Source organism: Chiloscyllium plagiosum, unplaced genomic scaffold (genome assembly GCF_037043375.1).
Source record: "Chiloscyllium plagiosum isolate Xiang-an unplaced genomic scaffold, Cpla_swu_hap1 HiC_scaffold_42, whole genome shotgun sequence".
In the NCBI taxonomy this organism is placed as follows: Eukaryota; Metazoa; Chordata; class Chondrichthyes; order Orectolobiformes; family Hemiscylliidae; genus Chiloscyllium; species Chiloscyllium plagiosum.
The window spans coordinates 18,372,465-18,398,185 of record NW_028270180.1 but is presented as its reverse complement, the minus strand read 5'-3'; the positions used below and the strand labels follow the sequence as shown (position 1 = coordinate 18,398,185).

The 25,721-nt window shown below is 46.8% G+C and overlaps 1 protein-coding gene across 4 annotated transcripts in view; it reads left to right on the top strand.

Moving 5' to 3' along the window:
• Positions 1 to 25,721, top strand: part of LOC122542439 (talin-2) — a 354,392-nt gene that overhangs the window by 158,456 nt on the left and 170,215 nt on the right. For 3 of the 4 annotated variants that reach the window (XM_087982135.1, XM_087982136.1, XM_087982137.1), the window contains 14 exons: positions 795 to 924; positions 4,844 to 4,996; positions 5,472 to 5,614; positions 6,642 to 6,769; positions 7,476 to 7,539; positions 10,532 to 10,636; positions 13,761 to 13,916; positions 15,448 to 15,549; positions 18,109 to 18,185; positions 19,128 to 19,308; positions 19,645 to 19,758; positions 22,587 to 22,695; positions 24,307 to 24,515; positions 25,373 to 25,471. In XM_087982135.1, the coding sequence (XP_087838261.1) occupies positions 795 to 924; positions 4,844 to 4,996; positions 5,472 to 5,614; positions 6,642 to 6,769; positions 7,476 to 7,539; positions 10,532 to 10,636; positions 13,761 to 13,916; positions 15,448 to 15,549; positions 18,109 to 18,185; positions 19,128 to 19,308; positions 19,645 to 19,758; positions 22,587 to 22,695; positions 24,307 to 24,515; positions 25,373 to 25,471 (1,770 nt within the window). The remainder of the gene's footprint in view (positions 1 to 794; positions 925 to 4,843; positions 4,997 to 5,471; positions 5,615 to 6,641; positions 6,770 to 7,475; positions 7,540 to 10,531; positions 10,637 to 13,760; positions 13,917 to 15,447; positions 15,550 to 18,108; positions 18,186 to 19,127; positions 19,309 to 19,644; positions 19,759 to 22,586; positions 22,696 to 24,306; positions 24,516 to 25,372; positions 25,472 to 25,721) is intronic. The other variant, XM_087982138.1, reaches the window with a different exon arrangement.

Below are 25,721 nucleotides of genomic sequence, written 5' to 3'. Positions count from 1 at the left end.
GTTAGACTCGAATCTGCAGTATTGTGTGTTTGTATTTCAGTGAGGCACGAATTCTATAAAATGAAAAGAAAGTGCAGTCAAGCCAGATTTCAATCTGAGATCTGATTTGCCCTACAATGACATCAATGGGAATCAGACAAATGCTATAGTGAAGAATTAGATGGGTTAGCTGGCCTCCGCCTTGTCTGTATGGTGCACGGCTAGAAATTGAACTGGCCTGTAGCATAAGCTGTGATGTTAGCCTGTCATTCATTCTTGGTGAAAGCTTATTAAGGGTTGGGGAGACTTCCTACTTGGATATTGAACTGGTTCATGTACTTCCTTGAGTTTGGTGAACATGATTTAGGTCCTATCAATACGTTATAGGACAATGTTTTCTTTAATTTGTTCGTGGGACATGGGGAGTGCTGACAAGGAGAGCATTTAGTACCCATTCATAATTGCCTTTGAACTGAGCGGCTTGTTAGGTCTATTCAGAGGGCAGTTTCGAGTTGCCTACATTGCCATGGGTCTGGAGTCATGTGTAGACCAGACCAGGTCAGGACGATAGGTTTCCTTCCCGAAAGGACATTTGCGAACCAGATGGGTTTTTACAGCAAGTGAGCGTGATCACCATTTGGTTAACCTTTTATTCCAAATTTTCAACGGATTCAAACTTCTCAACCTGTCCTGGTGGGATTTGAACCTCAGGATATGGGCCTGGGATTCGAGGACTGCTCGCCCGCTGACACACCTCTACCCAATCACTTCCCTGGGGTTTTGTGATTGAACTTGTCTTGTGCTCTCCTGCCTAGGACATCCTGGAGTATAAGAAAAAGCAGAGGCCGCAGAAAGTGAGGATGCTGGACGGAGCAGTGAAGACTGTCATGATTGATGATTCCAAGACTGTTGGTGAACTACTCGTCCCTATTTGCAGTCGAATAGGTTTGTAATTCTCCCTGTCATTTTGACCAGTTTAAACAGGCTCAGAAGGTGGCCTAGCTGTGGAATTCTCTACCGCAGAAGGTTCCGGAGGCTGAGTCGTAGAGCAGGGAAACAGACCCTGCCCTCCATCTCGTCCATGCTGAACAAGTTTTCCAAACTAAACTCGTCCCACTTGCCTGCGTTTGGCCCGTCTCTAAATATATTTAAGAAAGAATTCGATTTTTAGAAGCTAAAAGGTGCCAAGGTGTATGGGGGAAACGTGAGAGTATGGCGTTAGAGAGTGGGCCAACCATGATCAAGGTGGTGGAATGGGCACAGTAAAGTGGGCTCTGACTGGATTGTAATTTCATTTTACTTGTTTCATGAGCTGACTGAGAAATTACATGAACAGAGTCCTCGTTTTTGATCCAGTGCTTTTGAGTCATAGAGTTATACAGCAGAGAAACAGGCCCTTCGGTCCAACCAGTCCAGGCCGACCATGTTCCGAAACTAAACTGCCTGTGCTTGGCTCATATCCCTGAAAATCTTTCCTATTCATCTACTTAGCCAAATGTCTTTTACACTTTGTAACTGTACCTGCATCCACCACTTCCTCTGCAAGTTCATTGCACACATGAACCACTCTCTGTGTAAAATAGATCCCCCATGTCCTTTTTAAAACTTTCTCCTCTCATCTTAAAATTATGCCCCCTCTCACCTTAGGGAAAATATCTTTGCTATTCTCCTTATCATACTCCTCATGATTTTAAAAACCTGTATAAGGTCATCCCTCAACCTCCTATGCTCCAAAGAAAAAAAGTCCCAACCTCTCCTTATTTCTCAAACCCTCCATTCCAGGCGACATCCTGGTAAACCTTTTCTGAACTCTCTCCAGTTTAGTGAAATCCTCCCTAGAACAGGCATTGAACACACGATGTCTCAGGCTGTCAGTCGCAGTTCGATAATGTGAGGGTTGGTAAAACGAATGGAAAGCAGAGGCTGGGAACCGGTCTGAACCAGAACCGACTGGAAAGAGCCAGAAGTGGGTGTGGGGAGTGAGGGAAGGGTGCTCAATGTTTCAGGTTGGAAAATCCAAGAAGCCTTCCCTCTACCTGATTTTGTGCTTCGTCTCCACTGACACTAAGTGATTGCTGTCATTATCCTTTTGTTGGGCGTACGAATCCTTTTCAGACAATTCTTTCACTCAGCCAGCTCACTGAAGAGTCTAGATTAGAGTGGTGCTGGAAAAGCACAGCAGGTCAGGCAGCATCCGAGGAGCAGGAAAATCGATGTTTCGGGAAAAAGCCCTTCATCAGGAATAGAGCATCTATTCCTGATGAAGGGCTTTTGACTGAAACGTTGATTTTCCTGCTCCTCGGATGCTGCCTGAACTGTTGTGCTTTTCCAGCACCACTCTAATCTAGACTCTGGTTTCCAGCATCTGCAGTCCTTGTTTTTACCCAGTTCACTGAAGAATCCAGTCTCTGGAAAGTTCCCTCTCCCCAATGATCATCTCCCCTTGGTCATTTTGTAACCAGCCTGATTTTAACACCAGCGTTAGGCCGTTCAGATTTAAACAAGAAAGCTCGACATTTATTCAACAACTTTCCCATCGTCGGGGTTTCCCAAAGCACCTCAGAACCAACAAAATACTTGAGGAGTCACTGCTGTTATGTGGGAAAGTTTGGCAATTGATTTGGATACAGCAAGTTCCCACATACAGCAGCGTTAGAATGACCAAATGATCTGTTTGAAGTCTTCGTTGAGGGATAAGTATTGAAACAGGAAAATAGAAAGAATAGCTTTCTCCAGATTCTATTGTGCCCACTTTTGGTCAACTTCCTTGAGAAAGGATGTACTGGCACTGGAGAGGGTGCAGAGGAGGTTCACGAGATTGATTCCGGAGTTGAGAGTGTTGGCTTCTGAGGAGATATTGAGTAGGCTGAGGTTTATACTCATTGGAGTATAGAAGAATGAGGGGGATCTTATGGAAGCAGATAAAACTATGAAGGGAATAGATAAGATAGAAGCAGGGAGGCTGTTCCCTCGCGGTGAAACTAGAACTAGGGGGCATAGCCTCAAAATAAGAGGGAGCAGATTTAGGACTGAGTTGAGGAAGAACTTCTTCACCCAAAAAGTTGAGGAATTCCCTGCCCAGCGAAGCAGTTGAGGCCACCCTGTTGCATGTTTTTAAGGCAAGGATAGGTAGATTTTTGAACAGTAAAGGAATTGTGGGTTATGGTGAGCGGGTGGGTCAGTGGAGCTGAGTCCACAAAAAGAGCAGCCATGATCTTACTGAATGGTGAAGCAGGCTCAAACGGCCAGACGGCCTACTCCAACTCCGAGTTATTATGTTCACTCCACCAACACAATAATGGCTGATCCACTATCTTAATGTCATACTCCCATGCTTTCCCCACATCCCTTGACAACTTTAGCTTTCAAAAATCTATCTAATTCTTTCCTAAACATATTGAGTGACTTGACCTCCACAGCCTTCTGTGGTAGAGAATGCCACAGGTTGACCACCCTCTGAATGTCTCCTCATCTCAGTCTGGAGCAGCCCATTGCATATCCTGACGCCAAGAGCCTTTGTTCCAGATCCAAGGTCAGGGAAACATCCTCCCTGCATCCCGTTGGTCCAGCGCTATCAGAATTTGATACATTTTGGTGAGGTCCTGCCCTCCTCCTCCTAGTGAGTGCATGCCCAATCATCCCAACCTCTCCTCATCCAACAAAACTGCCCTGCCAGTAACCAGTCCAACAAACTTTCGCTCCCTCTAGGAAAGCATACACTTGTTTAGGTAAGCTGAATTTTAATAAGACGAACAAGGCAGGGCTTAGACCGTTAATGGTAGGGCCCTGGGGAGTGTTGTCAAACAGAGAGTTCTAATGGTTCCAGTACATAGTTCCTTAAAAGTGGCACCACAGATAGGTAATGGTAGTAAAGAAAGTGTTTGGCACACTTGCCTTCATTGCTCAGACCATTGGATTTTGGAATTGGGGCATCATGTTGCATTCGTACAAGACGTTGGTGAGGCCACTTTTGGAGTACTGCGTACAGTTTTGGTTGCCTTGTCAGAGGAAGGATATTATTAAATTGGAAGGGGTGCAGAAAAGATTGACTGGGACTAGAGGGTTTGAGTTACAAGGAGAGGTTGGATAAACTGGGACTTCTTTCACCGGAGCATAGGAGGTTGAGGGGTGACCTTACAGAGGCTAATAAAATCTGAGGGGGTATAGATAAGCTAAATAGCAGAGGTCTTTTCCCCTAGGGTAGGGGAGTCTAAAACTAGAGGGCAGAGGTTTAAGGTGAGAGGAGAAAGATGTAAAAGGGCCTCGATGGGCAACGTTTTCATACAGAGGATGGTTTATATGTGGAATGAACTGCCAGAGGCAGTGGCAGATGTAGGTACAATTATAACATTTATAAGACATTTGGAGATGTACGTGGATAGGAAAGTCTGAGAGGGATATGGGCCAAATGCAGGCAAATGGAACTAGTTTAGTTTGGGAGACTTGGTCAGTATGGACGGGTTGGACCGAAGGTCTGTTTCCGTACCCTGTGCCTCTATGTCTTTCTTATCAAAACTGCACAGAATATTCCAGGTGATTAGCTAGAACTCTGAGGGGAGCGCCCCTGCTATTCATCGAAATATTGAGATCTTTGACCCCCCCCACCCCTCCCCGGCCACCTTAGCGGGTGAATGAGGCCTCAGAATAAGGCCTCATCTGATACCCCAACAGTGCAGTGCTCCCTTGGTACTGGAGAGGGAATTGAGCCCACAACATTCTGACTGCAAGATGAGCAAGTTACCCACTGTGTGCCACAAGTGGTCACCCCTGGCACTTGACGTTGAAGTCTTTGGACACTCCCTCCACCGTCCGACGATCTTCGCCCGTCCCCAGTAAACCCTGGTCATATTCCTCTAATTTGCAGGCATCACGAATTATGAAGAGTACTCCTTGATTCAAGACATCATTGAGGAGAAAAAGGAAGATGGAACAGCAACGCTGAAGAAAGACAGAACACTACACCGGGATGAGAAGAAGATGGAGAAATTAAAAGCAAAGCTTCACACTGATGATGATCGTAAGGCCCGTGTTCGTTTAGAATGGAAGATGGGTTCTTCAAACGTTCTGGGTCATTGATGGCACCTGGAATCAATTTGAAGTATCATTGAAAATGCAATAACTTAGGGAATAGTCTTAAAGAAAAATACTTACTCAGCTGCCAAAATTCCTTTAGGATTTAAAAATCTTTGGGTTATATTTTCGGCAGCTATTGAGTAATTGGGACTCTCCCAATTCCACTACCTGGGGTGAAGATCAAATTGGTAAAGTCAAACAGTGTGCCTCACAAAATTGGACAGCTCTTTCACAGGGCTGACATATGCCGAGCGGGCAGAAGGGTGGAGAGGTTCTGTGATCACCTTCTTGTGAAGTTTCAGACCTGGTTGAAGGCAGTGCACAGGGAGGGGGGGAGCTATGATCCTTAATGGGTTGGACCCAATAGAGGGGGAGCGACGAGTGAGGATGGTGTTGGCTGATGTTTGTGTCTCCGACAGTGAATTGGTTGGATCACAGTCGGACCTTCCGAGAGCAGGGCGTCGACGAAAACGAAACACTGCTGCTAAGACGCAAGTTCTTCTACTCTGACCAGAATGTCGATTCCCGAGACCCAGTACAGCTGAATTTGCTGTATGTCCAGGTACAGGGTCCCTTTCACTGGTTGCTTCACTGCCTGGGGAGACATGGGGTTGAGCCTTATTAGAGAAACTTATGAATCCGACGATTCTTGAAAGTGGGTTTGCAGCCTTGGTGCCGAATTACAATTGTGGCCATCTTACAGGCATAAAACAGGCACTTAAGCACCTCCCAGCAGGGTCTTCTGCCAGTTCAGGCTTCAGCCAGTATCTCGGCTTCTCCCTCTGGACTCTCCCCGGAGAATTAGAATTCCCATTTCCCCACTAGTAAAAGAAAACTAGTCGCTGTGGGAAAATGTTTTTTCTCGCATCGCCCTTTCTTCATTTGCATGTCACTTTAAATGTACATCCCTCTCGTTCTTGTTCCTTTTTTGAGCGAGAACAGCTTCACCCTCTCTACTCTATCCAGCCTGCTCATCATTTTGAACGCCTCTGGCAGGAATCCTCCCAGCCACCTTCTCTCCAAGGAGAACAGTCCCAACTTCTTCAATCAATCAGCATCAGTAAAGTTTCTCATCCCCGGATTTATTCTTGTAACTCCTGTCTGCCTGCTGTCCAATGCATTCACATCTTTCCTATAATTGTCACGCCCACAACTGTGCATAATACTCGAGCTGACACGGTCACTCCCACTATCACTCTCTCTCCAACTCTTTCACTCTCAATCTTTCCCTCTCTAACTCTCACTGATACCCTTTCTGTCTCAAGGTCACTTGCTCGCTCTCATTTGCACTTATTCTCATTGTCAGTCACTCACGTTATTTCTTTCTCACTTTTTCTCTCTTTATCCCTCTCTCACCCTCTTCCTCTCTCACCCTCTTCCTCTCTCACCCTCTTCCTCTCTCACCCTCTTCCTCTCTCACCCTCTTCCTCTCTCACCCTCTTCCTCTCTCACTGTCTTCGGCTCTCACATCCTCTCCCACTCTGTCTCTCTCTGAATGTGTTTTTATTTTTTTCTCAGTAAAGTTGGTGTGTGTGCGTGTTGTGTGTGTGTGTTGTTTTATATTTCACTGGCTCTCTGCTGTTTCAAAGGCTCGAGATGATATTCTGAATGGATCCCACCCAGTCTCCTTCGAGAAAGCCTGTGAATTCGGGGGCATTCAGGCTCAGATCCAGTTTGGACCCTACTTGGAACACAAGCACAAACCTGGATTTCTTGAGTGAGTTTCCGTGTTTTGAGAAGATGCTGTGTGTCAGGGGGACATGGTCTGTTGGGGCCTGCAGGGCAGTGGGGGAGGCAGAGTCAGCCAGCAACCTCGAACTCATGGGGCAGGGATAGTTTTCACATGACGTGCGTGTTGCTGGCTGGGCCCAGCATTTATTGCCCGTCCCAAGTTGCCCCACCAGAAGGTGGGAGCGAGCTGGTCTTCTTGAACCGCTGCAGTCCATGTGCTGTAGGTAGACCCACAATGCCCTTAGGGAGGGAATTCCAGGACTTTGACCCAGTGAAGGAACGGTGATATATTTCCAAGTCAGGATGGACAGTGGCTTGGAGGGGAATTTGCAGGGAGGTGGTATTCTCAGGTATCCTTTTACATGGAAATAGTCATGGGTTTGGAAGGTGCTGTCTGAGGATCGTGGGTGAATTTCTGCAGTGTACCTTGGAGGTGGTACACACTGCTGCTACTGAGCGTCAGTGGTGGAGGGAGTGGATGCTTGTGGACATGGTGCCAATCAGGTGGGGGCTGCTTTTTCCTGGGTGGTTTCAAGCTTCTTAAATATTGCTGGAGCTGCCCCCATTCAGGATGTGACAGGGATGCATTTCTGACCTGGTCTATGTGTGACTGATGATGACTTTAACTCTCTCTTTCTCTGTGTGTGTGTGTGTCTCTCTCTCTCTCTCTCTCTCTCTCATCTTGTTCTCAGTCTGAAGGAGTTCCTGCCGAAGGAGTACATTAAGCAGAGGAATGCAGAGAAGAAGATCTTCCAGGTATAGCAGCAGTTTCATTCTGAACTTCCCCAGCATGGTGTAGAGCACCTCTCCGACCAACCCTTTTTCATACAGCAGTAGAGTGAAAGAATATTAGATGTGAAGCCAGGCGGGGAAGGATGGTAGTGGTACCAATCTTTACGCAGTTCTTCCATTTATTTATAAACTACAAGCACACACCTCTGAATCCAACCCCCCTCCCCCCAGCAGTTTCAGTTGTGGGTTGTGGGAACCTTCTGTCTTGTAGGCTAATAATTAGTGCCATTGAGCCAGCTCCATGCTCCGACACTCCTGGTATGGCACAGAAGGTGCCTTGGGAAGGCAGTGGCCTGGGGAAAAGGGGCCAGGATTCACTGGCCTCTGTTTGCTGTGGGCCCTCTTCTCAACAGCATTTTGTTTCCCATTCGCTTCCTGCGAAACCCTTTCAGACAGTCAGCCTCCAGGGCTTAGGACCATCAGTCACGGCCTCTCGATTGTCAGAGTCAGGGTCCACCATAGAGTTGTACAGTATGGAACCAGACCCTTTGGTCCAATTAGTCCATGCTGACCAGGTTCCCCAAACTAAATTAGTCCCATTTACCTGCATTTGGCCCATAACCCTCTAAACCTTTCCTGTTCATGTACCTGTCAAATGTCTTTTAAACCTGATCTGGTTCGTTGCCAAGCACCAAACCACTTTGGTAAGGAGCACGGGGACGGCCAGAGTGAGGGTAGGGCCGATCAGGTATAGTGGAGGGAACTTGTGTCTGGAGTCGGAGGAGGTAGTATTTGCTTCAGTATTCACTACTGAGAGGGACCTTGTCGTTTGTGGATGTGGTGCCAATCAACCAGGAGCTGCTTTGTCCTGGATGGTGTCAAGCTTCCTAAACGTTGGAGCTGTCCCCATTCAGGGTGTGACAGGGAGGCAGGCTGATACACTCAAACAGATTGATGTTAAAAAGGAGGATGTGCTGGAAATTTTGAAAAACATAAGGATAAATAAGTCCTCTGTGCAGGTCAGGATGTATCCAAGATTACTACGTGAAGTGAGGGAAGAGATTGCTGCACTTTTGGTGATGATCTTTGTATCCTCACTGTACACTGGAGCAGTACCGGATAATTGGAGGGTGGCAAATGTCATTCCCTTGTTCAAGAATGGGAATAAAGATAACCCTGGGAATTACAGACCAGTCAGTCGTATGTCGGTGGCAAACAAATTATTGGAGAGGATTCTGAGAGACAGGATTTAAGATTATTTGGAAAAGCATAGTTTGATTAGAGATAGTCAGCATGGCTTTGTCAGGGGCAGGTCATGCCTCACAAGCTTTATTGAATTCTTTGAAGATGTGACAAAACACATTGATGAAGGAAGAGCAGTGGATGTGGTGCATATGGATTTTAGCAAGGCATTTGATAAGGTTCCCCATGATAGGCTCATTCAGAAAATCAGGAAGCATGGGATACAGGGAAATTTGGCTGTCTGGATACAGAATTGGCTGGCCCATGAAAGGTGGTAATAGATGGAAAGTATTCAGCCTGGAGCTTGGTGACCAGTGGTGTCCCGCAGGAATCTGTTCTGGGACCTCTGGTGTTTGTGTTGTTTATGAATGACTTGGATGAGGAAGTGGAAGGGTGGGTTAGTAAGTTTGCCAAATGACAAGAAGGTTGATGGAGTTGTGGATAGTGTGGAAGGCTGTTGTAGGTTACAGCAGGACATTGACAAGATGCAGAGCTGGGCTGGTAAGTGGCAGATGGCGTTCAACCTGAAAAATTGTGAAGTAATTCATTTTGGAAGGTTGAATTTGATTGCAGATTACAGGGTCCAACGCAGGAATTTTGGCAGTGTGGGAAGAAGAGGGATCTTGGGGTCCACGTCCATAGATCCCTCAAAATTGCCACCCAAGTTGATAGGGTTGTTAAGAAGGCGTATTTTGTGTTAGCTTTCATTAGCAGGGGGATTGAGTTTAAGAGCCGCAAGGTTATCCTGCAGCTCTATAAAGTCCCAGTTAGACCACACTTGGAATATCGTGTGCAGTTCTGGTCGCCTCATTATAGGAAGGATTTGGAAGCTTTAGAGAGGGGTGCAGAGGAGATTTACCAGGAGTCTGAAATGGAGGGCATGTCTTTGGAAGAAAGATTGAGGAAGCTAGGACTTTTCTCATTGGAGTGAAGAAGGATGAGATGTGACTTGATAGTTGTACAAGATGATGAGAGGCATAAATAGAGTGGGTAGCGAGAGACATTTTCCCAGGGTGGAAATGGCTATCATGAGGGGATTAATTATAAGGTGATTGGAGGAAGTTTTAGGAGAGATGTCAGAGGTAGGTTCTCTACACAGAGAGTGGTGGGTGCGTGGAATGATCTGCCAGCGGTGGGAGTAGAGTTAGTTATGTTAGGCACATTTAAGCGACTCTTAGGAACATGGATGATAGTCAAATGTTGGGTATGTAGGTTAGTTTGATCTTAGAGTAGGATAGAAGTAACGCATAACATTGTGGGCCGAAGGTCTTGTACTGTTCTATGTATTGTAACTGTACCTGCATCCACCACTTCCTCTGGCAGTCTGTTCCGTATACATTCAGATCTTCTTCGCTTGCTTGCATGATGTTCTTGTAACAGAGGTGTGGACTCCAGCAGATCATGGCCCACTGGCCCTATCCCCGAACTCACCCAACCTGCTCATCCCTGGACTGTAGGGAAGAATTTTTAGCACGGCCAGTCCACCTAAGCTGTCCATCTTTGGACTGTGAGAGGGAACCCACACAGACACGGGGAGAATGTGCAGTCTCCACACAGACAGTCACCCGAGGCTGGAATCAAACCCGGGTCCCTGGCGCTGTGAGGCAGCAGTGCTAACCACTGAGCCACCGTGCCATTTAGCGAGATGAAAGAAGAGGAGTGGAGAGTGCGAAATGGTCAGGAAAAATTAGCAGGAAGGGAGTTATTACCCAAAGAAGTGAAACAAAAATTGCTTCAACGAATACTTATTTTCTGATCTGGTTCCTTACACTAGGAACACAAGAACTGCGGGGAAATGACTGAGATTGAAGCAAAAGTTAAATATGTTAAGTTGGCTCGCTCGCTCCGAACCTATGGGGTGTCGTTCTTTTTGGTGAAGGTAAGAATTTTGCTTGCTTGCCCAGTTTTCATGTGCTTTCGGTGACCAGCTGCACTCAGTTTGTGAAAAAGTGAGAGTTGTTGTTGCGTGTGTCAAACATTCAGCAAGCATTCAGTGACCAACACTCGAAGCTATCATTCCTGGACGTAGTGCTCCCTGAACCTGTCTGTTGGGTAAAGTGATTGAGTTGTTGGGAGCTGAAACACAAAAGTGATATTATTGAACACAGTACAGAAATTTCTTTTTATTCATTCATGAGATAAAGGCATCGCAGGCTAGCCCAGCATTTATTGCTCATCCCTTATTGCCCAGAGGCAGTTAAGAGTCAACCACATTGCTGTGGGTCTGGAGTCACATGTAGGCCAGACCAGGTAAGGATAGCAGTTTCCCTCCCTAAAGGACATTACTGAACCAAATGGGTTTTTTTCTGACAATCGACAATGGATTTGTAGTCATCATTAGTCTCTTAATTCCAGATTATTTTACTGAATTCAAATTCTGCCATGGCAGGATTTGAACCCGGGTCCCTAGAACATTACCAGGGTTTCTGGATTAACGCAAACGAAAAGAAAAATTGCTGGAAAAGCTCAGCAGGTCTGGCAGCGTCTGTGGAGAGAAATCAGAGTTAACGTTTCAGGTTGAGTGACCTTTCCTCGGAATTGACCCGAACGAACTCTGATTCCTTTCCACAGGTGGCCAAACCTGCTGAGGTTGTCCAACAATTTCTGTTTTTGTTTCTGATTTACGGCATCCGCAGTCCTTTCAGTTTTTATTTTGTATTTTTCTCTGGATTGACAGTCCATCGATAATCCCACTAGGCCGTCGCTCCCCGATAAATGAAAACAGAAGGAGATGATTCTGCCCATCGAATTTGCTGTGCCATTGGAAATGATCATAACTGACCTTTGACTTCGGCTTCTCTTTCCCCTCCAGTCTCCATGTCTCTCAGTTCCCTGAGACATCAAAGACATTGCTTATTGTAGTCTTTAATGTAGTGAACGAGTGAGCACCTAATCTCCAGTGGGGTAGAGAGTTCCAAAGAACCTCACCCCTTTTGATCAAGTACAACTTGTTCAGCTATAACGCGCATTTCATTAACACTAATTCACCGTAACACAATTGAATAAATGGGGACGCTGTTTCTAAAGCTCAAACGTTTAAAACGTGTGTTGGCTGTAATGCGATTACATCACCGACGCTTGGAACGCTGTTCCTAAAGTACAATTTTTCTGTAATGCGGGGATGCACAAGAATGCAGCCATTGCGTTATAGAAAAGCTATCTGTAACTTCTCCTCGCCTCGGTTGTAAATGATTGACTCTTTATCATGAGGCAGTGGCCTCTATGTTACAATGGAAACCATCTCTGAGTCAACCCGATTAAGCCCCCACAGAGTGGACTGTAAATCTTGCTCTGTCTCTCTCTCTCTCTCTGTCTCTCTCTCCAGAATAACCAAAAATGAGATATGATTTCTGTAATAATTTAAATTTAATTGTTGTTACCGATTGCTAACCTTGTTGGTTGAAACCCTGAATGGAGGTCTGGCTGAACAGTTGGGTGCAGCTGTTACCTGGGTCTACGTTTGGAGTTGGAGATCACAATTGGTTCTTCAGAAATAAGCATGTTTCAGCAATGCCAGTCACCAATTTCACTCACTGATGTCCTTCTGAGCAGTAGGGGATTCCTGTAACGTACTGGTAGTGTCCCTACCTCTGAGCCAAAAGGCTTGTTCAAGTTCCAATTGCTCCAGAAGTAGAGAACAATATTTCTGAGCAGGTTGATGACAAAAGGTCTGTAATAAATGGATGCGTTGTTAAATTAATATTTGAGGGCTCTTGTGGTGTAGTGGTTGTGTCCCTACCTCTGGACCAAGAGGCCTAGGCTAAAGTCCCACCTGCTCCAGAAATATGTCATCATATTTCTGAACAGGAAGTTTTGAAAATCTCTCTCTCGGGACAGTCTTACTTAATTGCACTGTTTTTAATCCTTTACTTGATTGATTAGGTTAAATTCCCTACAGTGTGGAGACAGGCCCTTTGGCCCAACCAGTCTACACCCACCCTCCAAACAGTAACCCACCCAGACCCATTTCCCTCTGACCAATGCACCGAACACTGTGGGCAAATTAGCATGGCCAATTCACCTGACCTGTACATCTTTGGATTGTGGAAGGAAACCCACACAGACACTGGAAGAATGTGCAAACTCCACACAGACAGGCGCCTGAGGCTGCAACCGAACCTGGGGCCCTCATGCTGTGAGACAGCAGTGCTAACCACTGAGCCACCGTGCCACCCGCTTCTTGGCCCATCATTAAGCTGAGCCAAGTCTGTGCCAAGCAATAAATTTCCTTCAGTCTGTACTGTCATTGACCCAAACCCTCATCTTAGCCAAACTGTCTGGTTCCAGTCTTAGGCCTCCTTTTCCCTCATCGTGGGTTCGGTGATGATAATGCCATTGAAAAGATTCAAGGCAAGGAGACTGGCCTTACTTTCCTTGGACCAGTGAAGACTATGAGATGACGTTATTGAGATGTTCAAAATTATGAAAGATTTTCAGAGCATTAAGAAGGATATTCTGTTTCTATGAGTTGGTGTGTCAATAACTATTTAAAGAGAGAGCTAGGAGTGAGATGAGGAGAAATTTCTTCATTCACAGAATTGTTACGATTTGGAATACGCTGCCTGGGAGATTGGGGGTGGCTGATTCCAGAAGAGAGCTGGATACATATTTAAACATGGTGAAGGTTAGAGAGCTATGGAGATAGGGCTGGAGAGTGGGGCTAGCTGGCTCGCTCCTTCAGGAGCCGGTAAAAACATGATGGGTGGATTGGCCACCTTTCGTACTGTAACATTTGATGATTCCACGATCATTTCTGTGCCCAGGGTCTTGATTTCAGAGAAGGGCCCATTGCTGCTGTCTGCAAGGTCTGATGGGAGGAAGTGATGGGGTGGACTTTGCTCCTGAAGAGTCAGGTGGGGTGGTCAACCATCTTTACTGCAAATGGACGGGGCAGTTCACTAAATGGGCAATCCCACCCATTGTATTTGGAAAATCTAAAAGATTGGCACCAGTGTCATGTTGGGTGAATCTTTACATATGAATGGCATTTCCTTTCCTTTTAGGAAAAAATGAAGGGGAAGAACAAGTTAGTACCTCGACTTCTGGGCATTACCAAGGATTCCGTGATGCGTGTCGATGAAAAGACCAAAGAAGTGATGCAAGAGTGGCCACTCACAACTGTCAAACGCTGGGCTGCTTCTCCAAAGAGTTTCACTCTGGTAGGATACTGGGGAAGAGGTTGTTCTCACTGCCTAGAGTTGCTGAGCTTTTTGTTAGTGAATGAGCCGGCTTGCTCACAGAGAGGTCATGAAAGCTGAGAAGCCCCTTATGCTTTTGTTTTCCCAGATAATGGGGGCACTGTATGAAGCAGAACCTAATCCCAGAAACCTGGGAGATCCCAGAGAGTTTGATCAGCTCCAGCAGATCTCCAAAGACCCATTCCTTGGGTTCTCAGCTCCTTTAAGCGCGACATCCACGATGACATCTCTGGGATCTTCTTAGTGCCTTCTTCATCAGTCTATCTGTGAGGGGCCCCAATATAGGAATGGGGCAACGGGATGACTCCCCATCAATTATAGAATTCCCACAGTGTGGGAGCAGTCAATTCAGCCCATTGGGTCCACACCAGCCCTCCGAGAAACATGTTACCCAGACCCAATCTCCTACCCTATCCCTGTAATCCTGCATTTCCCATGGTTGACCCACCCAGCCTCCACATCCTTGGACAACATGTGACAATTTCACACGGCCAATCCACCTAACCTGCACATCTTTGGACTCTGGGAGGACATCCACACAGACACGGGGAGAACGTGCAAGATTCACACAGACAGTTGCCCGAGGCTGGGATGGAACCCATATCCCTGGCGCTGTGAGGCAGCAGTACTAACCACCAAACCACCGTGCTGCCCTTAGGAATAGTCAGTCCCTGCCTACCTTTAGCTTGCTGTTGTCCAAGGAGAGACGGTTGCCATGGTGATTGGGAATGATGGGAGGTTTGTGCTATATCGGAGGCCACAGCTGTACAGAGCAGGTACAGCCACCGTGAAGCCAACACTGGAACAGAATCAGTCTTTGGACCCAAGAATGCAGTGAGCACATTCACTTGAAGTGCTTGTCCTCATGGATTGTTTGTGCCAACTTGTGCACTCTGCAGCTGGCAGAGTGAAGGTTTTAAGCCCTGAGCCACACTGAACCAGATCTGGTCTAACGCTTGGTGTCAAGGGCAGGCATCAGTTCATAGAATCCCTACAGTCTGGATACAAGCCATTTGGAGCAACAACCGACCCTTCGTAGAGTATCCCACCCAGACCCATTCCCTACCCTATTACTCTACATTTTCCCCTGACTAATGCACCTAACCTACACATCCCTAAACACTACAGGCAATTTAGCATGGCCAAGCCACCCCAACCTGCACATCTTTGGATTGTGGGAGGAAACCAGAGCATCCAGAGGAAACCCACGCAGAATGGGGAGAATTTGCAAACTCCACACACAGGCAGTTGCCCAAGGTTGATGATGTGGTTGTCACAGATTGACTGCCTAGTCACTGTATATCCCGCCATTTGACAGTGGAGGGTGGGGCGAAGTAGGTTACCTTTCCATCCTTTTACAGCCCTACACTTTTGGACAATGTCAAGAATTGGGAAGTGGCTGACGTTTGGAATGTGGATGTTCTTGAGACAATGCTCCATTTTCACGAGGCTGTTGGTCCAAGTATTCATGAAATTCGGTCTTGCTCTGTAGGATTTTGGAGAGTACCAGGAAAGCTACTATTCGGTTCAGACGACAGAAGGTGAACAGATCTCTCAGCTAATTGCAGGTTATATCGACATCATCCTCAAGAAGGTCAGTACACCTGTCTAGCACAAACTGAAGACTAAAAGGTATGCGACTAATCAAAGTTCATCATTCTAATAACTCGACTGAGGAGAAAGTGAGGACTCGGGATCAGAGTTGAGAGTGTGGTGCTGGGAAAGCACAGCAGGTCAGGCAGCATCTGAGGAACAGGAGAATCGACATTTCGGGCATAAGCCCTTCATCGGGAATGAGGAATTCCCAATGAAGGGCTTATGCCCGAAAAGTGGACTCTCCTGCTTTTTGGATGCTGCCTGACCGGCTGTGCTTTCCCAGCACCACCCGTTCTCCCATCCTTCTCACGTTCCTCAGCCTTTCTGGTCTTGTCATATATCAGCCAAAATCCTATCTCTCTGTCTACTATCCAATTGATTCCTGTCAAGTCTATACCCTGCGGCCAAATGTTTTAGGCTCTCTGATCAGTTCCTGCTCTGCCTCAGCTCTGAAACGGCTCAAATCCGAGTCACATCATTGCTGCCTTTGCCTTTGCTCAACTTCTCAAGGGGTTCGTCCATCCATCGTGCACCTCTGAACCACCTCAGTGACATTGTCCTCACTCTCCCAGTCTTGCCTGTCCCTCTCCAGCTGCCCCCTACAGAAAAATGTCTTCCCCAGTTTTCTGAGCGGAGAATAAATAATAAATCTGGGCTGTCTGGTTGCTCAGTTCCATAACCCAGCAATTCCTTTGCAACAGTTATATTTACAACTTTGAAATGCTTTCTAGTTGCATCGCCATAGTCTTACCAAACCATAGGGGCTGCTCTCTCATTTGAGAGAGAAGTGACTGGTGGTGATTTAACCTGAGGGCCAGCAGACCTCAGGTGAGGGAAGAGGTTGAGAAGGAGAGCCCTTCATGGTAACCTCAAACCGATGATGGGAATTGAACCCACTCTGTTGGCATCATACTGCTCTGTAAACCAACAATCCAGCCAACTGAGCTAAACCGATTCCCCTTGGGATGCTTTAAATCATAAAGTAAAACTTACTATGACCGAATGGTTTAAATGGTAACTTTCCTGGGCCAGAGCAGTTGGTTGATATTGCATTGATTACTATCAGCTTCCAAATGGTCGTTGGTAATTAGCAGCTGAATTGTCCGTCCTTAGTTGAATGGGCAAATAATATGCAAAATTAAGCAGGTTAGAGTTATATAGCACAGAAACGGACCCTTTGGTCCAACCAGTCATGTTGACCATAGCTAAACTAGTCCCACCTACCTGTGCTTGGCCCACATCCCTCCAAACTTTTCTTATTCATGTACTTATCCAAATGTCTTTTAGTTTTTTTAACTGTACCCACATCCACCACTATTTCTGGACGTTCACTCCCCAAACGAACCATTCTGTGTAAAAAAAAAATTGCCTCTCTTTTTTCTTTGAATGTTTCTCTTCTCACCTTGGAAGTATGCCCCTTGATCTTGATATGCCCCACCCAGGGGAAAAGACACCCGCCATTTGTCTTATTGACACCCTACATGATTTTACAAACCTGGATGAGGTCACCCCTCACCTTCCTACACTCCAGTGAAAAAAACCCCAGCCTATCCAACCTTTTCTTATAACTCAAACCTCTCAAGGTTCTCAAAGTCAAGGACGAGATGCTGTTTGTTTAAAAAAAAGATGAAGCTGTTGGATGTGGGTTTGCTCGCTGAGCTGGAAGGTTCATGTCCAGATGTTTTGTCACCCTACTAGCTAACATCTTCAGTGGGCCTCAGGCGAAGCACTGTATATGATTCCTGCTTTCTATTTATATGTTTAGGTTTCTTTGGGTCGGTGTTGTCATTTCCTGTGGTGATTTCATTTGCTGTGGTGATGTCATTTCCTGTTCTTTTTCTCAGGGGGTGGTCGATGGGGTCTAACTCGATCTGCTTGTTGATAGAGTTCCAGTTGGAATGCCGTGCTTCTAGGAATTCTCGTGCATGTCTCTTTTTGGCTTGTCCTAAGATGGATATGTTGTCCCAGTTGAAGTGGTGTCCTTTCTTATCTGTATGTAAGCTGAAGCTGTGTAAAGACCAGTCAGTATTTGGTTGTATCATTAAATAGGAGAAAGTGAGGACTGCAGATGCTGAAGATCAGAGTCGAAGAGTGTGGTGCTGGAAAAGCACAGCCGGTCAGGCAACATCCGAGGAGCAGGAGAATCAACGTTTCGAGCATAAGCTCTTCAGTCCTGATGAAGGGCTTATGCCCAGAACATCGATTCTCCTGTTCCTCGAATGCTGCCTGAGTAGCTACGCTTATCCAGCACCACACTCCTCGATACTGTATTATTAAATGACTGTTTGAGACTGGGGGGTGATAGCTTAATGAAGGGGAGGGGCCTGTGTTAGAAAGATAGGGAAATGGGGCTGATGGGATTGGGACTGTGGCTCATGTTTGAGACCAACACCATCATCGATCGGTTGGGTTAGAAGAGCCTGTTTCTTGGTTGTCTTTTATGTGAGATTCCTGGAGAAGTCTCTGGATTTCTTTGGACAATTATAGTGAGCGTGATAACAGCACAGCCTCGTCTGCATGAGTTTGTGATGTCTCTAACACTTCCTCCTTCCTGTAGAAGCAAAGTAAGGATCGATTTGGACTGGAAGGGGATGAAGAGTCAACAATGCTGGAAGAATCGGTCTCTCCAAAAAAGTAAAGAATCAGAGCTATTTAACCATAATTATTCTTGCACCTCTCCTCACCAGAAAATACATAAACCTTCCTACTGACTTCCAGACTGACTGAAATCTGAAATGTTTAGTTAGAGAACAAACATGTTCCAAAATCTTCATGCATCTTGGTTTTTCCAAACCGTCTGTTTGCGTCAATCTAAATTGTGAGCTCTGTTTGGGAGTTGCTCTGAGTTGGAAGATGGTGGGTTCAAGTCTCACTCTGGAATTTGAGCGCATCATTGTCATGCTGACCCTCCCACTGAGGGAGCGTGGCATCTTGTTGAGGGGAATGCTCCTCAGAGTCTCCCCACCTTCCTTTCCTGGTGGATGTGAGAGATCTCCTGGCACTGGTTTCAAGATGTTCCTAGTGTCGCAGTCCGTGGTTATCTCCCTATCCAACATCACCAATAATGAATAATCTGCTCATTGTCACACTGCTGTTTCATAGGAGCATAGAATCCCTACAGTGTGGAAACAGGCCATGTGGCCCAACAAGTCCACACTGAGCCTCCGAAGAGTAATCTACCCAGACTCAATCCTCTACCCTCAATTTACCCAACACTATGGGCAATTTAGCGTGGCCAATTCACCTAATCTGCGCATTTTTGTGTATGTGGGAGGAAACCCATGCAGACACGGGGAGAATGTGCAAACCCCACACAGGCAGTCACCAAAGGCTGGAATTTAACCCAGGACCCTGGTGCTGTCAGGTAACAGTGCTAACCACTGACCAACGATGTGCCCCAACACTGTGCTGTTTGTTGGGAGCTTCCCATTTGCAAATTGGCTGCTGCGTTTCTTCAATGGCGACTGCGTGTTGTCCCACGATGGCATGAGGCGCTGCGCAAATTCGGAATTATTTTTTGACGGCGGTTGAACCCTGCCACTGGTGAATAACTCTCCTGCCCTTAACTCTCCACAGATCCACCATACTGCAGCAGCAGTTTAATAAGACAGGGAAGATTGAGCACGCGTCGGTGGCGCTGCCCGCTGTGATGAGGCCGGGCGCGGGCGGGCCGGAGAGCTTCAACACTGGCACCATGCCAGCTCCTCAGCAGCAGATCCTGAGTGGGCAAATGCACCGGGGCCACATGCCCCCACTGGTAGGAATCTGGAGTTACGATTTCTGGACAGCAGTCCACTTGTTCATTCCACAACCAGTGAGAACTCACTTCACAGTTTGTCATGTTTTTCAACAATGCATTAACACCAAAGTTCATTTATTGCTCCCATTCCTTTGGAAGCCCTTTGATTTGCAATTTGGATTCAGTTTCTTGATTTTTATTTTTAATAAATTAAAAGTTGTGCGTGTTTATCTTAAAAATAATTTCACCTTAGATTCAGACACTGACTTATGTTGATTAATGTGCATCTTTTATCTTTGAAAGAAATGTACGATTTGATCCTAACTGGCTTTGCTAATTTGCTCTGCCTAACAGACATCAGCACAGCAAGCATTAATGGGAACCATTAACTCCAGTATGCAGGCGGTTCAGCAAGCTGAGTCTGACCTGACTGAGATAGATAATTTACCCCCACTGGGGCAGGACATGGTGAGTCTGTTTGCTCCCGCTTCACTCCTCGTTTCAAATCATAATCGACGTGTCTCAAATGGGAAAGCCCTGGGCCTGATTTTATCCATTGGTTGACATTCTCTTGAATTATTCAGCACACTTTCGTCTATTAGCAGGGACTCTCGTCAGTTGTGCATTTGGGGTTTTTGAAATGGCGGCATTGTGAGCCCCGGGTTAATGTTCTTGGCGATGTGGGTTCGAATCCTGTCACAGGCAGATCGTTAAAATCCAGAATGTAGAAAACAAATAGAGTGTAACGCCGATTGTGTGACCACAGTCAATTGCTGTTCAACACCCTACCTGGTTCGTTTTCGGGGAAGGAAATCTGCTGTCCTTACCTGGTCTGGTCTACATGTGACTCCATGTGATTGATTCTTAACGAAAGCTTCTGACCTGAATCATCGACTCCCCTTCTCTTCTGATGCTGCTGTGCTTTTTCCAGCTCCACTCTGACTCTCCAACATCTGCAGTTCTCACTATCTCCTAGTTGATTCGTAACTGCCCTCTGAAATGACTCGACGAGCAACTGGGTTCACGGGGTTACGAAGCAAACAAAACCTTGACCTTGCCGTTCGTGTTCACGTCCTGTACATGGGTAAAGTGCATTTGATGGGAGGGGTCCGGGTGTTTGGGCTAACCCCCCCCCCCCCCCCCCCGTTCCTCCTCCAGTGTTACCTGTGAATATCGAAACCCCCAGTCCATCCAGACTGGCTATCGAAGGCTGCAACTGTTTGCAGAATGGGTTGCTGTATCATAACTGACTGAACAATATCAGTCCGTTTGGCCCATCTAATTTGTGTTGGTGTTGATCAGCATTTGTAGGAAGGTGGTGTTCTTTCCCTGGTCATTGAAGAGCAGCTGGCATTATTGAATGTAACCATATTGTTTTTGCCCATTCACAGGCTGGCTGGGTCCACAACTCATTTACCTGGAGTTATGCAGACTCCAGTGCCACGTGAATTTGGTCAGTCAATATCCTGAGAGTAACAAGACCGTTTTCTTTACCCGACACTGTATTCCTCTATTCTGTTCTTTCCTCAATGTGTCCACACTGTTTTCCTCAGTCTCTGAGTGTTTCCAGATTATCAGCACAATTTTTCTCCTTGGATTTATAACAAACAGTCTTGTATGCCAAAATTTGATATTTTAAACATGAGTCACTCACAGTTATGGTGTTCATAACCTGTGCTCATCGACGTTTGCCTGTTTACAAATCACTCAGTGGTCATTCAGGATGTGAAACTCAGGAGAGAAATGAGAAGGGGACTTGTTTAATGGTTGTTGGAAAAGGAGATATCGCACCCTGACAGCCTCTGCACATCCATCTGATTTAGTATCCCACTCATGACTGCCAGACTACTCAGACCTCTTGGCATCATAGTAGCCCACAAACCCACCAACACACTAAAAAAGCAGCTAATGAACTTGAAAGACCCTATGCAGACGAACAAACAAACTAATGTCATATACAAAATACCTTGCAAGAACTGTAACAAACACTACATTGGACAAACAGGCAGAAAACTAGCCAGAAGGATACATGAACAGCAACTAGCCACAAAAATGACATGACCCACTCTCTTTAGTATCCTGACATACAGTTGAGGAAGGACACCATTTTGACTGGGACAACTCATCCATCCTAGGACAAGCCAAACAGAGATATGCGCGAGAATTCCTAGAAGCATAGCATTCCAACCGGAACTCTATCAACAAACACATTGACTTGGATCCCGTTTACCACCCACCAAGGAAATGGCATCACCAACTCAAGGAAACCTAAACACATAAATAGAAAGCAGGCTATACCACCAGTACTTCATCCGGAGGCTCACTGACGTTACCCAGTTTGGAGACGAAACGTCAGAAAATGAATCTTCCAGCTCAGCGAGCAAACTTACATCCACACCCATCCTACTCATCCTGTTCCCAGTAGTCCACTGGGAAAGTAATGTCATTTGCTCTAACTGTGGAAATGGATTGGATGGGCTCTAGAGTTGTGTTTTCTTTATACAGAGTTATGCAACACGGAAACCAACCCTTCGGTCCAACTCACCCATGCCGACCAGATATCCTGAATTAAATTAGATTAGATTCCCTACAGTGTGGAATCTAGTCCCGTTTGCAAAAATTTGGTCCATATCCCTATAAACCTTTCCGATTCATGTCCCTATTAAATGTTGTATTTGTATCAGCCTCCACCACTTTCTCTGGCAGCTCATTCCATACATGCACCACCCTCTGTGTGAAAAAGTTGCCCCTTAGGTCTCTTTCAAATCTTTCATCTCTCAAAGCTATTCCACATAATAGATCTCAGTGAGAGGTCTGAGAGCAGACAGCACAATATACATTGGCGTTAAAGGTGGCTAGGACTTGGATCAGATGTGACTCAGAATGGGTTTTTATTTATTCTTTCACAGAATGTAGGCATTGCTGATAACATTTATTACCCAATCTTAATTACCCAAAGAGCAGTTAAGAGTCAACCGCATTGCTGGGGGTCTGGAGTCACATGTAGGCCAGACCAGGTAAAGATGGCAGTTTCCTTCCCTAAAGGAGATTAATGAACAAGATGGATTTTTATGACAATTGCCAACAGTTTCATGGTCATCATTAGATTTTTAACTCCAGACATCTATTGAATTCAAATTCCACCATCTGTCGCGGCGGGATTCGAACCCAGGTTCAGAATGGGTTTAACGGCAACACATGTCCTGAGGGTGTTCTCCGCTGTAGATAGCGGTTGCTCTGGGATGGGAGCCATTTGCATCCTGACGACATAGCTGCTGATTTCCGTCTCCCCTCAGGCGTCCAAGGTGTGGGTCCAGAACAAGGTGGATGAATCGAAGCACGAAATCCACTCGCAGGTCGATGCAATCACAGCGGGGACAGCCTCGGTGGTCAACCTCACCGCCGGTAAGTCCCGGTTATTCCAAGCGCCGTCACTTCAAACTGGATGAAAGCCTTTCCCGATTCAGTGGTACCCGCGGCAACCCCCTCGCTACCTTCTGTTGTCTTTGTCTGACCAAGTGATGGAGAATGAAGCTTAGAACATGGGTCCCATTGGGCCCTGGGGACTTAGCCACCTTAATGCTCTTCAAGAGACCCAGCACCCGTTCTTTCTTAATCTCACAATGCCCTAACAGTTTAGCATGCTCCACACCAATCTCATTCTCCTTCTCCTGGGTGAATACTGACGCAAAGTACTCATTTCGGATCTCACCCACATTCTCTGTCTCCAAGCACAAGTTCCCTCCTTTATCCTTGAGTGGTCCCACCTTCTCCCTAGTTATCCCCTTAATTTTAATGTATGCATATAATCCCTTGGGATTCTGTTGCTAATGAAATGCTTCCCATTTCATGGCCCCTTTTTGTTCTCCTAAATCCCTACCTGAGTTATTTCCTGCTTTCTTCATACTCCTCATGGGCCTGGTCCAATTTTGGCTTCATAAACCTTATAAAATGTTTGACTAAATTCACAGCCTCTCTCATTATCTAAGGGGCCAGTTGGTGCAGTTGGAGTGTGATCTATAATTCTAAGGAGAAATGTGACATTTACCTTTGAAAGTGGAATGTGTTTTTTCCTTACACAGGCAGGAGGCTAGTGTGATTGGGGAGGCGAATGTGGCACTGGGGAGGGTGAGTGTGCCGGGGGCGAGTGTGACAAGGGGTAGGTGTGACAGGGTGAGTGTGATGGGGCAGGTATGCCATAGGGGTGTGTGTGATGAGGGGGCAAGTGTGACAGGGTGAGTGTGATGAGAGGGTGGGTGTGACATGGGGGTGAGTATGATGTGGGGTCGAGTGTGGTGGAGGGATGGGTGTGTGTGATGAGGGGGCAAGTGTGACGGAGGGTGAGTGTGATGAGGGGATGAGTGTGATGAGGGGGCGAGTGTGATGGAGGAGAAGGTGAGTGTGATGGAGGGGACGAGTGTAACAGAGGGCAGGGTGAGTGTGATGAGGGGGTGAGTGTGACGGGGGCGAGTATGACATGGGGGTGAGTGTGATGTGGGAGGGGCTGAATGTGCCAGGGGTGAGTGCGACAGGGAGCGAGTGTGACAGGGTGAGTGTGATGGGGGTGGGTATGACATGGGGATGAGTATGTTGTGGGGCGAGTGTGATGGAGGGGAGGAGGTATGTGTGACGGAGAGGAGGGCGAGTGTGATGTCGGAGTGTGTGTGACGGAGGGGAGGGTGAATGTGATGAGGGAGTGAGTGTGACAGAGAGGGTGAGTGTGATGAGGGGGTGAGTGTGTTGCAGGATTTAAGAACCCCTCCCCCCCCCCCCCCGCTACTTTACAGTGCCATGCACAGCCTGTCAGCACAGAGAGGAGAAAAGGAGCACATGCTTCAACTGCCCTGGGACTCAGTAACGAGAGAGTGTGCAGCCTGGGGGCGGGGGTGTGTGTGTGCGTGTATGTGTGTGAGAGAGAGAGTGTATGGGGGTAATGTGATGGCAGGAGGAGCAGGGCTGAGTGTGACGTGACGCGGAAAGCCGGGACAGGTTGTAAATGGCGGTGCTTCCCTCCAGGAGATCCCGCAGACACCGATTACACAGCAGTGGGCTGTGCCATCACCACCATCTCCTCCAACCTGACGGAGATGTCCAAGGGGGTGAAGATGCTGGCTGCTCTCATGGACGATGACATTGGCAGTGGGCAGGACCTCCTGCGGGCCGCGAGGACGTTGGCTGGCGCCGTGTCTGACCTGCTGAAGGCAGTCGAACCTTCGTCAGGGGAGGTGAGCTGGCGGGAGGGGGAGGGTGATGAGTCACGAGCTGGGTGGGGGTGGGGTGGAGTGGGCATCGTGAAAACATTTCTCGTTGAAGTCTGAAATGCAAAGAAATTGAGAAAATTGGATGGGCAGTCACACAATTTCTGGCTTTGGGAAACCTATTTACAGCTGTTAGTTTTGCCGGCTGGCGTTGGAGAATAACATCAAACCAAATACAGAGGCCGTTCAATCCACCATGCCTGTACTGGCTCTTTTGAAAGAGCAATCCCACTGGCTCTGCTTTGTCCCAATAGGCTGGTTTTATTTCACCTTTTCCAATGTTTACCTGATTCCCATTTTGAAGGTCCAACTGAATCCCCATTTCCATTCCACCTCTGCCTGATCTGTGCAATAATGCACAGTGTGTTATATGGTCTTGAGCTCCTGTTATGAAATGGATGTTACCTCGCCTCCTGAGTCACTGAGCTGCAGTAAGAGCGATGCAGACCTTTGCTGTGTTCTTTAGGCCAAAGGTTTTGAAACTTATTGCTGTGTCCCTGTCACTGGGGACTGGTAGCCTTTCTTAATCTGAAGTTAAAAACCACACAACACCAGGTTATAGTCGAACAGGTTTATTTGGAAGCACTAGCTTTCGGAGCACTGATCCTTCACCAGGTGGCTATGAGCTTGTACTTCCAAATAAACCTGTCGGACTATAACCTGGTGCTGTGTGATTTTGAACTTTGTCCGCCCCAGTCCAACATCGGCTCCTCCACATCATGTTTCTCAATCTGGGCGTTATTAGGAGATAGTTTCAGTACCCAACGTGCACGTATGTTTTGTCTGAAGTCAGTGCATCTGTGTGTGTGCTTTCCTGTTCGCAGCCTCGGCAGACTGTACTGACAGCGGCTGGAAGCATCGGCCAGGCCAGTGGAGACCTCCTGCGGCACATTGGAGAGAGCGAGACAGACGAACGATTCCAGGTAGGAAGAAAGGTCTCTCTGGAGGGCTTCATTGGGGGGTTGTTGCCATCGCAGTTTGACACTTACCCTTGTTTGTCAGTCTGACTTGTGTTGGTTTTCCATGGACTTTTCACGGGATTGATCCTTCATTTATTGTCCCTGGAGATAAATTTGTTCCATGTTTGATCTAGAATGTTCTACTCATTCAGATGCACTTGTTGGGCAGCTGCATGAATTTGGTGCTGGATGAGAATGTTAATAAATTTCTCCC